The sequence below is a fragment of the Stegastes partitus genome, unplaced genomic scaffold (assembly GCF_000690725.1).
Source record: "Stegastes partitus isolate 25-593 unplaced genomic scaffold, Stegastes_partitus-1.0.2 Scaffold165, whole genome shotgun sequence".
Lineage (NCBI taxonomy): Eukaryota > Metazoa > Chordata > Actinopteri > Pomacentridae > Stegastes > Stegastes partitus.
Genome location: NW_007577896.1, coordinates 235,718 through 253,291, shown reverse-complemented (window position 1 = coordinate 253,291; position 17,574 = coordinate 235,718). Strand labels below are relative to the sequence as shown.

General features: G+C 42.5%; 1 protein-coding gene across 1 annotated transcript in view; it reads right to left on the bottom strand.

The window, feature by feature from the left end:
• LOC103355718 (poliovirus receptor-related protein 2-like) overlaps window positions 1-16,280 on the bottom strand; it is a 275,529-nt gene extending 259,249 nt beyond the window's left edge. Inside the window, exon 1 of the mRNA XM_008279610.1 lies at window positions 15,102-16,280. Within this exon, the coding sequence (XP_008277832.1) occupies window positions 15,102-15,189 (88 nt within the window). The 5' untranslated portion in view covers window positions 15,190-16,280. The remainder of the gene's footprint in view (window positions 1-15,101) is intronic.
• Between the last annotated feature and the right edge of the window lie 1,294 nt (window positions 16,281-17,574).

Below are 17,574 nucleotides of genomic sequence, written 5' to 3'. Positions count from 1 at the left end.
TTTTGGTTTATTGATTTGTTTTTGATATTTTGGTTCGCTATATTAGGGTCCCTTAAATTTGCAAGGGATCTTGGGAAATGAATGATGACATGGAGCCAAACAGTTTTTTGACTGCTCCTACTTTTGTATCCTCGTCTTGCTTTATGTTTTTCCGTCTGTAAATTTTATTTTTTTGTGAACTAAAGAATCCTGTTCAAACAGCAACTTGGTGTCAGTTGGATTTTATCTTTGGACTACACCCAGCAAGGCATACAATGTGGACATTTGGAAAGCTACAGGGAAAAAGTTAGTCAAACTGGGCTTCATCAACTTTAGACCATACACAGGTTATCTCTATTTTTGTCATTTCTGCTGAGTCAAATCACTCAGCTTCAATTTGATTGATCTCATCTCAAGCAAACTACAAAAAAATAGTTTTCTGAGTTATCAGTTTTTGCAAATGAACTCTTAAACATTTCAATGAGGGAGTAAATGACACATTTCTGGTAAAAGCACACTAAAGAAAAATATCTGGAATTTTACAGAATTTCTTTATATCATATATTTTAAAGTAAAATACAATACATATATTTTTTAAAAAAACTATAAAGTTCCAAAAAAACTTCTACTATAAAAAAAAATTAAACAAACTGGGAATAACAATACTTTTTTTTTTAAGGCTGGAAAATGTGTTTTGAATACAAAAAAAAAAGTATTTGGGGGACTTTTTTTCCCCCAGAGGTTGGAAAATATCTGATTATTTTTTCACTGTATTTCTCAAAAGGTGTAATGAGTTTTAATGAAAACAAAAAAACCCACTCACTTGAACCAGAACTGTGTTTATGTGTGTTCGGGGCACCTTCACGAACTCCTCTCTGACATGAGTTTAACCTCGGCCCTGAACTGTGTTGCCTTTATTATTGAACTTTTTTTTTTTGAAGTGTTAAAGTACATCAGGTCAACTTGTGTACGGCAGCATTTTTGAAATATTGATGTTTTTTTTATTTGCATTTCATACTTGCACCCTGAAGACCTGGTTTCACTGCTGCTCTCTGCAGCCTCCAGCTCGATAAGCGCTTCACACAATGGATGGATGGATATTCCAGTTTCAATGCGGCCAGCAGATTAGCAGATTATTGCCATAATTGCCGCGCTCATAATAACACAGTTAGTCCCTTTGTTAGCCAGCTGCAGTCTCCCTCAGTGTTGTCGACCTAATTTAATATCATTTGTCAACCATAGCTCAGATGTAGACGTCTACAGCTCCGTTAGCTCTTTTCTACACGTGCGGTTAATTTGTCAGGTGACATTATCCAGGTACTGAGCGTCCTCCGGTTTGTAACCAGACTGTTCCTCGTCATTTTGAACCAGAAAAGCTTGTGAAACATAATCTTCTTTGCCAGAGCTGGAGTTAAAGTGCAGCCACAGTTCACGAGTCTGATGGTTTGATGGTTGTCATCTGCAAATGAATTTTTGAGCCACTGAGAAGAATTTCACGTCATTAATGATTTCTTGGGTTTTGACATGCGAGCTGTTTAATCCTCGAGCCACCAGACTTTGATCCATGTCCAATATTTCAGCGCCGCAGAGGAAAGGAAAGGAAAGGAAAGGAAAGAGGGATACAGGAATAAATGTGAGTGATATGGAAGGATGTTCGTCTCTTTTTCCGTCCGTCTCAGATCCTCAACAATCAGCAAACTGCAGTGAACAGCAGGAAGCTCGTCACCGACGTGTTTAAATATCTTTGTGAGGACATTTGTTGGCAAAATACCTTCATCAGCGCCTTCACCTGCACTGTAAAAAAAATGTCTAAAACTTTTTAAAAACACTTTCCTGTTATTTTACAGATTTCCTTTGCTTTGTTAAAATACAGATAATGTCCAGTAAAATCACAGAAAAACATGTTAATTGTATAAAAAAGTAAACTTAATGTCCACATCAATGATGACCGTGAAGATTATTTGTACTGTAATTAATTCAGCGAAAAAATACCATCATTTCACAGAAATTTACCATTATTTGAAAGAAATATTATGTATATTAATCAAAATAGTAAATAATTATTTAAGTTATTTAAAAAAGAAAATTCTCGTTTTGTTCAAATTACAGATAATATCTTGCAAAATCATGGAAATGTACCTGTTGACTGTAAGGAAAATTTAAAAAAATTCTCACAAAAATTACGAAAAAAAAATCTTAATTTACATACTAACTGTAAAAACATATTTTTGAAAAAATTTTTTAAAAAAAGGCAAAAACTGGAAATAATGTCAGCATCAAAAATCTGTATGTTTTATAAATCTAAATGTATTCTCTTACAAACTTTGACTGGAAGATTTAACCATGTTTACTTTATTAAATTAGCACAAACAAACATTTGCTGTCTGTTTTTTTTTTTTTTTTAAACATTTTTAACTATTTTACAGATTTTTGTAATTTCATTAAATGACTAATATCTTGTAAAATCTTTATTTTTACAAAGAGTAATTTGTTCTTTTACAATGTGTGACCATGAAATCACACAGATTTAAGGCATTTGAATCATCAAAAACATCCTTATTTTACATTCTGTGGATTTGCTGTTAATTTCACAGCTTTAGAATATTTCTTGGCTCTCTAGCTGTCAGACTTTTAAGTTTTATACAGGTTTTGTTTTTTGTGTGACCCCTACTAGGCTTATCTTCAACTCTAACATAAACCACGCTCTACGGTAACCCTCAGAGTTATCTCTGTCTCTATCTGTCTCCATTTCTAACCACACATGCGAGCTGGATCTTCTCTGTCCGGTGAGACTCTGGATGCTGGACCTCCTTATTGTTGCAAAATCACTCATGACTTCACTACTGAGGCTCGTTCCAAGAGTCTGAGTCATTTTAATCACTGAACACAAAGCACAATAAACAGACTTTTGTTTTGGTAGCAGTCGTGCAGAAGCATCAGACGAGCACATGTACTCTGAACCTCACGACAATGACACACGGCGGTTACGAGGACGACAGATGTTCGGCAGCAGCTATTTACAAGCAGCAGCTTCGCTAATCTGTTCTGCACTTTCATTCGGTCTAATTGAGGCGGACTTGGACTGGATCCTCTTTCACAAAAAAAAAAAGAAAGAAAGAAACAGCCAAAGATACTTCTGGCTGAGTGACAGGTAAGCGTACGCATCAAAAGCAGCAGGGAGGGGAAATAATGAAATGAGTTATGAGAAGAAAGCCCACAGGGCCTGCAGAGAAGCACCCGGCAATATCTCCAGTCATTTGACAATGATATAGTATTAAAGAAGAAAATAGAAAATCCTGCCTTTGAAAGAGTTCTGTAATTCTATCATGCAAATGAAAATGTTCATTGGCGGCTGCCAGAAACGGACCGGACGTCTGGTTCCGTCTGGAATACTGAACAGTTTAATACCAAAAGGACATCCACCTTTTGTGCCAAAACAACTCCGGTTTGGATTCGCAGGAGAAAATCCACTCAGCGAGTCGTGTGAATAGAGAGACGACCTGCAGATTTAGATTAGAGCCGGGAAGGTCAGGAGTTAAGAAAGGCTTTGGGTTCTGTGGGGTTTTTTTTTTACATTTTAGGGGGCTAGCGGGGCAGCGTGGTGTCAAGATAGGGAAGAAGTGGATAAAAGACAAAGCAGTGCTCCGCAGCTGTCACTCTGGATCTCTCAATCGACACCTGAATTAGAGAAAGATACGAAGCAATTAATCAGGTTTAGCAGCGGCGGCCGGGAAGAGGCGAAGGGAGGGAGGCAACCTGTTTGTACATCTGTGTTTGTGCACTGTTTGGATGTAAGCTCACGGACGAGTAATTTATGGATAAAGGAGGAAAGAATAATTCACTATGCATCCAGGAAAAAGACACTGTGGGTTTTAAGCGTCCCCAGCCGAACATAACTCTCCAGTCTTGCCATATGCATGAAATTTGGGGTTTAGCTTGTTGCCAAAAGACTTTGCGGTTTGTGGACGGGAGGAGATTGTTCTCGCTTTTATACTAACCGAGCTTCAGCACAACAACTAAACGCTCGCAGGTAAAACAAGAGGCTAAAAGAGTTTACTCAGTATGCACAGATTATAAAAAAAATTATCAACCACATTTATCATCTTTTGTTATTCCATGCACTCTTTTCTTTGTGAAAATCTGGCGCCTACATCACCCACAATGCAACTGGACTGCCAACGGTTTGGATTCAGCAGCTGATGCAGCCCCGAGCCACCTGTCTCCAGCGCACACGAGGACACGCGAGGTCTGCTGAACCTCATTCTGACTCCATACCTGCACATTTCTTTCCATTTTCAAACTTGTAGTCGTCATTCCCGACACGAGCTCATTTCACGCAGTTTCCTCTGGAGCCACAAAAGACTTTAAACACCTTTTTTCACACGTTGCAGAATTCCCCAAGACTTATAAATAGGCTTTGATGTGCAAAAAAAAAAGAAAAAAACTGTTTTGTCGCTTGCCATGCATACAGTTTTTTTTCCCCCGTATCCATCTCTGAATAACTTTCCATCAAAGAAACAGTCTGTGTGATGTTCATAGCCGGGTCGCTGGATTAGGGCATGTAGCAAAGCAACAGAAGTGATGCAGAATCACAGTGGAGGAAAACTTCTATTTCACTTTTTTAATCCTCTGAATACCAAAAACCACCAGCAGGTTTGACAAGAATGTTATCTTTGAAAAAAAAAATAGCCAAAATTAAAACATTTAGTAGAGCACGAAACTGTAAAAGCAGTTAAAAATCATCAGATTTTCAACTTTTTGATGGTCCTTGAACTACTCATTTGTATTTCATCAAAATCGATTTAATGGACATGAATCATGAGTTTAAAAATCTGCCAAAAATAAACCGTTTACTCCAACCAGACTTTGTAAAAAACAAAAAATTCTGTGTTCCTTAATGCAAATGTGAAGCCATCAGTGGATTAGCTGTGATTAGCAGTCATGTGACAACAATTCAGGGATTTTTTGGGTAGAACTCGCCTGAACTGCAGGCTGTGTTTACACAAAGCAGACAGGACACAAGCATCGAAGGGAATTAAAAACAGAAGTAGTAAAATATCCTTAGTATGCAAAGACCACGGTTTCTTCCAGCATTGTTAACACCTACGGACACTTGTAGTACATGATGATTCAAGATTTGTTTCAGCTTTTGTAAAACAATTAATCAGAGAAATTCAACTTTCGTTTGTTTCATTTTTATGATTCATGGCATCATAACTGTATCGCACTGCAAAGAAGACACTCAGTCTGAGTTCTCTCCACTTCTAGTCGTGGTTGTGCTGCTTCTACAGAGACACAGGACTTTATGTTGGGAGCAAATAAACATGTAGGAACTGCTCGAGGTCCAGAGAGTTAAAGAGAACAGGAATCTGAAAAATGAGGTCTGAGCAGTTCTGTGCTGGTGTTTCTGCTCACAATCCTGCACACTTGCTTTGTTTTCATGTCAGGCCACACATTCAGCGACCCCCTCACAGGAGCACAGAATATTTCAACGTCTCCCTGTGAAGGCCGACAGGAACCCACTGTCTCATTGTTAAAGCCAAATGTAAATGTTCGCCGTCAGTCACCTGCAGGAAAAGACATGAAATTCTCTGCCAGGAAATAATCCCTGAAAAACACGCAGTCGCACTTAATTGTATTTCCATGTCTTCTTTTTAAAAAATGTGACGGCTTTGTTTTCCTGGACAGCCATTAACTCGCAGCCAGGTTTGAAACAAGCACAGCGCTGCGTATTGAAAAATGACAAAAAATGATCTAATTGCACACGACACGCGTTGCAGAGCGATTGGGGGAAACGTACAGTCGACAGAGGCGGCGGTAAATGGGCTGTAACTCTAAATGACACCAGTATTCTCTTTTAATGTGCGTGTGACTCGCATAGAAATGTGCTGCTGCGTGAACACTGGTCGCTTGTGAACGGGGGTAAAGAAGAAGAGATGTTAACTTGCGTTATGCAAATGAGGAACCACGCTGTCAGAGCGGACGCAGTCGATCAAGATGATCGGCGTCGATGCGCGACGCAGAGGAGACGCGGTGACTTCAGACAATGATATTCAGGCAGCCAAGGACGCTGACAGAAGGTGAGGGAAGAGCCAGACTGCGAGCTGCAGCACAAAACTCTTGTCTTTAGCTTTTCATCGATGCAGACGGAGCTGTCCTCTCTCCGCCGCTGACCTCCTCTACTTGTTGCTCTCCAGGCTTGGACGGTTATTTATGGACAAAGAAGCAGAGATGAATCGATGCCTCTTCTCTATTCTTTCCCCAATTACATTTGCATTACTTCAGCGAGGTGTTGAGTTTCTTCACTGTCCTCGTAAGTAGACATTAAGATTCTGGAGTTTCACCCAGAGGTTTAGATAAGCTGTAACGCACACCGAGTCCAGGGGTTTCAGCTGGTTGGCACAACAGGATGGTGAATATTATACTCTATAAATAACCTATTTTCTTGCAGGACTATAAATATCCGCCGCTTGAAGGCTGGTAAAGAAAGAGGTTCCGGGGAAAGTGCATTCACATTCTGAAGACAATTAACAATAGCTTGGCCTTTATAGTGCTGCACTTGAACCAGAAGAGGAAATTAAGTTTTGTTTTGAACCTTCCTGGCCTCTGGGATGCAATGAAGCAGGTTTCACTTTCAAGCCAAACCTCTTGAACGCAGCAGGATGTGGCCAGTTCAAAAACAAGCAGACACCTGATGTTTGATTATGATATTTGCAAAACCTTCAACGTCTTCTGTGTGCAGTCAGGTTTCACTCTGCTCATCAGAAACAAAACGATTTGTGTTAAAGGCGAAAAGCAAGAAACTGAAATGAGGCAAAGCATCAATTTCACCACCAAGATAAATGAACTGCATCTGCCGGGGGCATTGTGGTTTGATTTGCAGCTAAAACCGTCACTGTGTGGTAGATTCATCATGTATGAACACGTATTTAACACGTGTGAGCATTAACAAATGACAAATCATCAAAAACGCATGAATCTGCAACACCTTTGGCTCGCTAGTTTAAATTCTGGGTCAAACGTGCTGCAAAACGTACAATGTGTGGCTGTTAAATAATGAAACTGGGCTAATGTCGGTCGAACCACAGCGTGCAGCCTGATTTACTTAGAATACATTAAACATAAACAACTCCTGAAAGTTTCAATCTGCTCGAATCCAGTAAAACTGAATTCGTTTCCATATTTAACAGCCAGGCCTCGTATATCCTAAATTGCAGCCTTTGTTGATTTGCTAATTGCATCTTTTCAAATGAAATCAATTAATTGTTCAGCCTCAACCTTTGCCATGACCTGCTGAACCCTCATTTATTCCTCTTATCGGCGTGAGGACTCCACCTCGATCCTCCTGCGGCAGCTCCAACACCTCGAAAATACAATCTAATACCGTTAAAGCCTTTTAATTTAAACACAAAACCAGGTCTGTTATTTAGATGTCTAAAAAACCAAGTATTACAAAGACTTCATCTGTTACACAATTGTGCCTACGAGTCCTTTTGACAGCACAGTACTTGGAAACGTACAGTGAAATACGACCTTTGCAGTCTAATGCATAACAATGCAACCGTGTTTTTTTCTTTTCTTTTCTGATGCCGATCATGTTCACTTTCTGCTGAAGTTGTCAAAGAGGAGCCGATTGAACTCTGTCGTGCTTTTGTGCGATTTGATTGTAACAAAGAGGGATATTTCCATCGCACCTAATCTAAAATATTTCTTTAATATTTTGCTGAATACAGACACAAATCAAACGGGTAATAATATCAATGTCAAGACAACATTAGCTCTCTCAGTATCATGTGTAATATTTCATTTTCATGGACAATATGTCAACATAATGTCATTATAATACACTTTTCAGGTGTAATATTTCAATTTAACGTCATTCTAATGTCGCTTTTTGTCCATTTTTATGTCATATCATGTTTGTTTTTTATTCCAGTCTTATCTTAGCTCACTTGGCTTTCTTTTCTGTTATGTATTGCACTTGTATCGTATAGCTTTTCTACTATTTTATCATATAATATCTGAGCAATATCATCTTTGGGATCATCTTATTTCATCTTATCTACAATACAAAGATAGAAAAAAGGACTTCTTGCACAAGCACAGATGGAGTATCTCTGCCACGACTGCATCTTGAAATAATACCGCTGACATTTAAATAAGCAGCACTCATTAGCTCGCATGTCATCCTACAGCTGCCACTGATGGAAGTTTTATCAATGCCAGCGCGGTGAGATTTTTGGTCATTTGTGGCCCACAGTTTAAGCTCTAATTCCCTCTGCAGGAGAAAGTCCCGGCTAAAGGCTCCGTAATGATGCGAGTGAAGCAAACAGCGTTAGCGCGGTTATTAATCGCCCACATTGGTACAACGGGAAATGTCACAGAGTCACATCTCGGCCTGACCCACCGCCGCTCTCCCACACAGACGGAGCGAGAGCCATTTCCATTTTGTCACCAGTGTAACTATATCTGGAGAGGAAACAATGAGCGAGCAGGAGGGGAGGAAGGACAGCAGGGAGAGACGGGTGAGCTCAGGACAGACCGGGAGACAGAGCCTGGCTGCTTGTCTAAACATTTTCACACTTTTGAATTTCATCCCTCCTCCTCCTCCTCCTCCTCCAGTTCGCCTCCTTTCTAAACAATGAGGCCTAGAAGAACTGAGAGCGGCGGAGTGGACGGAGGGGGGGAGGTTGTGCTGCTGGCACCCTTTTTAATTCCAACCAAAAGCTGTTCCAACAAAAGGTCCCCCACTCGGGAGCCGCCACGGAGCAGCAGCCAGCCAGGCCGGCTCAGAACGGGGTCGAGAGCAAAAAGACCGAGTGCGAAAAAGAGGGCAAGAGGATAAGAATGAGGAAGTGAGAATGGATGAATAAAGGAATGAAAACTGAGCTGGACATGAGAGGCTGGATGGGAGTTTTTTTTTTACTTTGCATGTCAGTAAAAGTCAAACTAGGGAGGCTGCACTGATAATGTGTGGAAATGATCTGCAAAGGCATTCATGACGCAATGAAAAAAAAAAGAAAAAGAAAAAAACCTTCCTCTGACCATCCTTGGACCGGCTCCACTGTGATTCATGGCTCCGTTCCTGTTGCTACACTCTGTAATCCCTCTTCCCACTGACACCTGTTTGCTGAAGAACCACAAAGGAATGCCAAGGTGTTAGCCATGATACAGTTTATTTCCAGAAATGCGATCTGGAATTTGCTTAGTAACGCGTTTCCTCCGAAGCGGAATTAGAAAAAGAGAAGAAGGGGAAAAAAAAAAAAAAAAAGAACGACTAAATCGCTGACCGAGTGCAGGCTCATGCTTGCTGACAGCGTGATGAATTAAAACCTGCTTCCTGGACTTTGAGCCCAGTTGGACTGATGGAGCTTCTTACAGCGACCCGCGAGCACAACCTCTCGCCCGTAATTACAGCTAGCTTCTTCTAACGTTTGCACAAAGACATACACACGGTCGCACAACAAAGGATGGGAAATTGTCTCGACCACAAAAGCTGTAACCATGACAACCGCTTCCAAATCTACTGAGCCAACCTCCACCTCTGGCCGTACAGCTCCGGCAATGGGGATTTTGTTTTTTGAAAAAAAAATAAAATAAAATAACATCAAACTTACTTCTTTGTACAAAAACAAGCAAACAGCATTATGCAAGACGCTGCAATGCAAAGCTTGAGGTCCGTCACTCATTGGCCCTCGAAGAAACGTGGGAATACTTTCATTTCTTAATCCTCGATCAATAACAAAAGCCCACGGGCGAAAATTAAAAAGAGACAAACTTGAATAGAAGATGCAGATAAACAAATTGCAGAACACAGTGTGATGCAACACTAAGTGCGAGTCTTGTCAATTAAGCAGCGAAAAGAGGCTGTAATTAGGGCGAAAAGTTTTTTTTCTCAAAGCGCCAAAGACTTGATATTGTGCTTTTCTGGGTGAGAATCTTCAGCACACACGTCAGCCCAGACAGAGACTAAACAAACTGGCCGTAAGACCAAAAGCCCGCCAGCATTACAGTGGAGTCTGTGTCCAAGTGAGTCACGGGTAAGCTCTCGATAAGCAGCAGAGGCCTGTTCTGGAGGGAAGATCAACACCCGGAGGACATCTGAGTCTGGGGGGCTGCAGGTCAGAGGGGGCACCACGGAGTCTGGCTTTCTTTGTGTTAGCTGGCTCAACAAAACCTAAAACCCCAACTCCCAAAGTTAGCAAAACAAGGATGCTTTCTGTCAAAATCTGAGCAAAATAATAGTTTTTAGTTGTCAGATGGCTCAGTAGTCTCGCTTAGACCAGTTTGTAGAACACACTGGTCTGGCTGCACCACATATCATTCTGCTATAGTGGAAAAAAAACAAAACACAGGCTTGTTTGAATTTCTCTAAACCAATCACAGTCACCATGGGTGGGACTAAGCAAAGGATGTTTCCTCAAAGAAGTGATAGCGGGAATTGTTGTCATGGATCGTAAACAGATAATTCAACACCAAAAACAAGCTCCCGGACTGCACGGTCTAAACGCTCTGCAGAGCTTTTACTTTCACCGTCAGTGCAGCAGGTTGTTGTTCTAGTGATGAAGCAAACGCTGATAGCAGAAGAGAGGGAGATTGCTGACTGAGATTATCTACCCATGGCAGGTTTATACCTGCACATCCGGTGAGTCAGACTAAAATGACAGAGAACTGAAAAAAACCATGATTGACTGTTTGGTGTGACGATCGTTTGCCTTCAAAACAGCTCCAGAGGAGTTCACTGCAAACTAAGTTCAACATAGTCGGGCTTTCTTTACATTAGCTGGCTCGACAAAACCTAAACCCACAATTACACATAAACAACAGTGATTATCAACTTTATTTGTTAACGAGGTTTTTCTTCATCGGACTGCGATCACGTTAAAGTCTCTTCTTCCACAGAAAATGAACCAATAGCATGACAGCTTCTCCAAACTGTTACGGTACAAAGCAGCAGTGTTCATGGAAATAATGCCAGAGAGGAATGCTGGTCGAAAACTGTACATTATGCATTTTACTAATTAGTGAGTCTTAATGACAGCTGCACATTGGAGCTGTTCAATTTTAAACTTTAAACACTCAAGAAGTGCATTTAGGACGGACGCCGTCCAATATCGAAGGCTACATGAAAATCCTTCTCGTTTTTAGCCAAATCAAAGCGAAATGAATGTTGCTGATTGAATAATCTCTGTGATAAATACCATCTGTCCTATTAGCTGCAGCAGACATTGCAGCAAAATCAGGCCCAAGCATTAAATCGTGCATTTTCTGCATTATCTACCGAATGCAAGCCGGTCCCCAACAGTTTGCTACTGAAACTGCACGGCTTCATTTAGTGGGATTGTTGATATACAGCTCAACGAGTTTGCAGACATAAACTCAGCTGAGAATCTGAATCACTCAAAGGATCAACAGAACAACTAGTCAAAGGGAGACACTTCTTGCAGCTGATTTAAATCCCAAACTTGACAGAACCTTCTCCGTCGTGCACCTTCGTGACCTGGCTCATGATACCTCGCTGACCCAATAATGTTCCCTCAGAACTAAAAGCTGCTCGTTCTTGGTCTAAACATAACAGCAGCTTGTTTTTATAATGCAACGGGTCTCACTTTTGTTTCAGTTCCAGCATTATGCTCATCTGGGACATTCGTTTTATGTGCATAAAGCGCCCTAACTGTTACAGAAAGTGTCGTATGAATATAAAGTTTCTCATAAACAAGTAAACAACTAAATCACTGAGACCCTCCAAACAGGTCCCTTTGAAGCATCCGGCTGCTTCTCGCTCTCACTGACATTTCAACCCAGCTAAAGACACCTGTGATCAGCTCTCAAGGCAACAATGGCAACCTCAACCCTCTCCAAAAGCCGCACACAAGATCTCTTCTCCCCAGACGTGCTCCTTGACATTTAGTCTGTCTGCCGTCAGCCAACAATGGAGCGGCGACAAAGATTCGGAGGCTACAAATCATCTTTAACCCACGGGGGTCAAGGGTCTGCACCGGGTTCGTATAGCTTTTATGCAAAGTGAGAAGAATCTGTTTGGTAAGCTGACGGAATTACAGGCATTTATATTCAAACTGCCCTTTCCTTTGGATATAATGGGACATTTTCAGCCTCGAGGCTTGTTCCAATAGTTAATCAGCTGAAATATCCTGCAAAAAGAAAAAAATTAAAGTAACTGCTCATAGCCCAAAGGCCAGCGTGGAACAATTGGCTGTACTGGGCGGCTCACAGATGAATGTCTTGAACTCTTGCTCGTTTATCAGTTGTTTATGAATTTTAATTACAGCAGTTAAACTTTGCTGCCTTCCCATCCATCAATTCTCTGACACTGATGCTGAGTCAGGTCACGGCGGCAGCGGGTCAAGCGAGGCTGTCCAGATATATCGAGATACTTGTATAGAACACGTCCAGCAAGAAATGCATCTACGGATATTCCTGCTATAAAACGTGTACAAAGTTAGAGGCCAGGGACTTGCTCTGCAGCACCGGCTATCCAAATATGCAAAGAGCAAACAACAACATGGTAGCGATGCAAAGCAGACGATGAGTCATTAATAAGAGCTCTCGATAATCAGGCCGCGCTGCTCGGAGGGCGATAATCATCGGCCGCCTGCTCTCCAAGTGATAAGCTAATCAGCCCTTCGTCTCCACCGAGCCGTCGAGGGGACTCATCATCATTGACATTTCAGTACAGGATCGGGCCTATAGGGACGAGCAGGGGAGGGTGCGGAGTGGGGGGGGGGGGGGGGGGCACCTGAAGTGACTTAATTATCATTGCTGCAGAATGATATCCTCTCGACTCCACTTTGCCCGTTTTGGTGAAGGTGAACGAGGTTCTTTTGACAAACAGTGAAGGCTGTCGACCCCCTTTTTGGTGGAGAGTTTGCCACATAGATGCACAGAAACATGCCACCTGTGTTCGCATTAAGCATTGCTAGTTAAGTAGCTGCAACGGGAGCGTGTGCACAGACAGTTGTGTTGTTTGGATTAATTCATAACCTGTGGGGATGCAGTCCTGACAGCTTTTTAACAATACAAGGCCCGACGTAGCCGAGTCTCAGCTGAGTATCTGTCATCCTCACACCAACCTGAGCTGCTTCCAGCACCACGGCCCTCCTTCTTGAACTGAAGGAGGGAGGGTTTCCCTGCTCCTCTGTTCCTGCAGCCTGTCATCACCAAGCTAATTCTAATAAGAGTGAGATCTTCCTCCTGCCTCGCACGCTCGGTAAGAAAACCGGAGTCCACATTGTCGCCTATTATGCAACAGCTGCTACGATGAAATACAAAGCGGGAGCTCTTTGGCTCGCAAGACTTTAAATAACTCGCCCTTCCATTCGCTTTGATCTCCGAGGCATGTCTCCAAGGTGCATCAGCGCACGAGATGACATATCTCCCGGCTCCATAATGACCCATCTTCTTTTTCCTTAGTGACAATTTGGGGACAGCTCTGACAGATGATACTAGTTACACCCAGGTGAAAACAACAGGCTGACAGATTCACGCTGACAGAACGGGCTAACAGATTCTTATGCCGATCACTATGGACCGACTGCCTGCTGTTAGACATTTTGTAGCTGGTCCTGGTTGAGGGGAGGAGAGAAGAAAAAAAAACCTCAGAGAACTGTTTCTGTTGGGAATCAGAGCACATCTGTGTTGCTCAACGGTGCATCACAGTGATGTTATCAGAGTTTGTGATTGTGGTTATCTGTCAGTGGGATGGTCATACAGGGACACGGAGAGCTGCTGCCTTACTCGAGGTTATTGAAAACTGTTTTCAGTTTAACACACGGTCCAATTGCTGTATTTCTCTGCATGCGTGGTATTTTCAACACACATGTGCTTATCTATCAGAAACCTGCTGTGACACATCAATAGAGCTGCGATACAGTCCGTGGCCTGCATCAGGGATTCTGTGTACATTCATTGTGCATTCTGTGCCGCTGGAAAATAAGCAACTCTGATGGGAAAAGTGGTGTTTTCCATCTCCTCAGGTGGTATTGTGAGTCATACAGTGTCTTGCATTGTGCTTGCATCACTTAACAGTAGCTTACAGTAGACCTGAACTGATATCAGCAGCCTGACAGTATCAGTCGATGCTGAGTTATCGCAGATGCACCTGCATCAGTGCCCACTGGCAGACAGATGGATGTACAGCAACTGAATTAAAAGTTATTTTAACCCTTATTTTTCCTGATGTAGCTTTAAAATTGGCTACATGTTGCTGTTATGTTAAGTAATGCTGTCATAAAATAGGGCAGTCCTCTTTAAAATTCTGGGTATTTTTTTTAGAAATATGTAATTTTTTTGCACACACAAATTAAATGCCTGATGGTATTTGTTTCTATACATAACATCTTTGGTCTCAGACTCCATAAGCTTCATTAAATGCATCGATATCCCCTTAAATACAGTGTAAATGGATGAATGCATGCTGTAGGAAGGCTGAGATTTTTTACTCCACCGCCATGATTCACCAACTTATCTATTTTATCACACAATTACAGTAATGGGTGTTCATTAAGGGCTCTTGACAACCTAATGTTGGATGCTGAAGGGCCACCTGAACCGCAGGGGCCGAGCGCTGCTCATTTTCCTGCTGAGATCGCGTTTTCCCATCACCACCCTGTTGCTCTGCACTACGAGCACCAGTTTGCACTATTACTCTAATGGGCAGTAATCACAGCGGCCCCGGTGATTGCGCCTCATTTCCCTGCGGCACTTTCCAACAGGTAAACACAGATTACAGGTCAGCCGTGCAGGAAGGGTTTGTAGAGGCTCAGGGAGGATTAGGCTTCCCGAACAGTCACCTGCCGACTGAAGCTGCGCGGAATTAGGACAAAAACCACAAAACCAGGAGAGCCACACCTCGCTGGCTCACCGAAAGTCAACGCACACAGATCTGGCACAAAGCTCGGACAATAAAAGTTTTACAACAGGTCGTAAGTCCAAACAGAACGACAGCCGGAGAGGACGCCGGAGACGTGACCCAAGCAGCGCTCGCAGTGCGCGGCGCTGCGCGGCTGGAGAGTGGCCACGTTCAGGGCGGTGCGGGGCTGCAAGAGGCGGAAATCTGAGAGAGGTTTCATTGTTAATCAGCAGCTCGGCTCGTGTCGTCTTACCTTGAGCAAAGAGGAGGGTCGCTGCCGCCACCAGCCAAGTGTTCCTCACCGGAGAGACCGGGCAGCGCGCTGCGTAATCTCTCGCCATTCTTCTAAACAGGAGACAAGGTGGACGTAAATATCCACAACAGCGCGGTGTGCTGCAGCCGGGCTCCAAATTATTCCTTCTCCGATCAGCCAAAGAAACTTCGAGCTCAGTTCAGACCGCCTGGGCTTAAAATCAGCCAAGTTGCAGCTTGTTTCTCTCTCTGCGTGTCCCCCTCGTCTCCAACGTGGAAACCGCGTTTAGTTTCTCTTCCTTTAAATCTGTTAATGACAGGAAGAGTGAAACCCCTCCCAGCGTGGAGCGGCCGCAGTGCGCACAGGTAGCCCGCGGCTGGTGCTGCTGCTGCGTGATGGTGCGTCCTGGCCACGGCGAGCGGAGCGAAAATGGGGAAGAAAGTGTTGGACGGACAGTGTGGAGAGAGAGCCGGCGGAGCTGCGAGTGTGTGCTGCGGAGAGCGGAGCGGGGGAATATCACAGTGATGTCAGCAGAGCGTCACCAAGAGGACTTGAGCCGTAATACTGGAGCTCACAGCGAGACTCTCAGACCGACCGAGGTGCAGCTTCGGCGGCGGCGGCGGCGAGCTGCAAACAGCGTCTGGATACCTGCTCGGAGCTCAGGGCGTGTTCTGCTGACACCTGCCGCTCGCCTGCTCGTCTTGGGAGGGAACGAACCCCGTCAGCCGCGACGCAAAGCTGGCTCATTATGTTCACGATTCACGCTGGACTCATGATTATTTCAGTTGACTGTCAGCGTTGTTCAATTACATAAGAGCAGGAGTGACATTAAGCAGCAGCAGGAGTGGCCTCAGCACATTGACTCCAAGTGTGATTCTGAGGTACTGAAGTGCTTCCATTTAATCCACATTTCAAAGGAAAATGTGGCACTTTAATTTTTTTTACAGTGACTGATTACGTTGCACATTTTGCACGTATTAGATAAATTAGTCGTGAAGGAAGCACTGATATCTTTACTCAAGTCCAAATAGGAACTCCACGGACTAGAAGTACACAAACTGGCATCAAAACATACTCCAAAAAAATACTTATTGTGCACAATGACCCATTTCAGGATCATTTTAATTATGTAATCGGATTACAACTGTGGGTGCATTTGTATGTGTGTTGCATCTGGTAATAATAATGTATATGCTGCTGGGTAGCTCCTTTATTTATAAAGATAATACGTATATTTTACTAGTTTGTTGTATTTTGGGTGAATAAATGAAGCAAACAAGTGGCCTAACTGAAGCCAATTCCTCCAAAAATGTCAAAACGAACATAAAATGAAAGATTCCTCAGAATTTTGCTTGATCTCAGTCACTTTCTGACACTAACAGAAGGTTTATACACAATAAATGATCCATCACCATGTAGTCACAAAGTCACTTCCAGCAGCTACAACATTAAAGGTCCCATATTGTTCCCTTTTTTTAACAAGTTAAATTAAGTCTCACTTATCCCTAGAATGGATATTTCAAGTTTCAGTTTAAAACACAGCACAGATTACACCTTTTACAGTAATTTTTTAAACAGCTGTTTCTGTACCTTTAAATCCGACTGAGCTGCTGCTGCTGCTGGAGGACGAGCACGACCGACAGGCTGCAAAGCGGAACAGATTCTTCACAGAGATGCTTTCTGATCTGTGGAGAGGAAGAAAAACAACTTTATTTGGAGAGATCCTTTCGGGGAAAAAAAAACAAAGTTACAAAGTGCTTTACATAAAACAAATGTCAAATTAGATGAAGCATGAAAACAAATTCAAGCAAATAAGATCTCAGACATGCGATATAAACAAGATTGAATTTCTTGTAGATTTGAAACGACAGAAGCTGCATCAAAGCGCCGTCCAGTAAAAAAAAGATTATGATTGGTGATGCGTAAATATTGAGGTTAAGACTCTGTGGTGTGATTTAGGGTGAGGTTTTACCTGAGTAATTGACATATTAGGGATTAAAACCCTACAAAAATTCTAGAGAATTACAACTTTACCTGATTATATTATACATTAAGGCTCCACAGTGTTATTAATAATCGATTGAAAAAAAGGAAAGGAGTGAGGTGATGTCTGCTGTCATGTTTTGTGGGTTTGAAGACACATAGCTATGTTTAAAAAATGATCAAAAACTAGATATTGCATGACATCCCCCTTTAAAATCCTTTTAAAACATTAGTGCAACAGTATGCTTCCACCAACCAGTCAAGTCTCGGTTTACATCCGCGTTTCTGTCCGAGTTATTTCATCGTCTAACAGCCAGAAAAGTGTTTTTGCAGAACAACACGACGTCCCGGTGAAGTTGACCCTCTGGCTCTAAAGCATCATCACCTCATTTTATCCTATTAGACATTTGACTGCAATTTTGTTGTAATTAGCGCACAAATTCCTGAGCCGCGGCCAAAAATGTGTTGTGTGAGACCGCAGTGACATTTG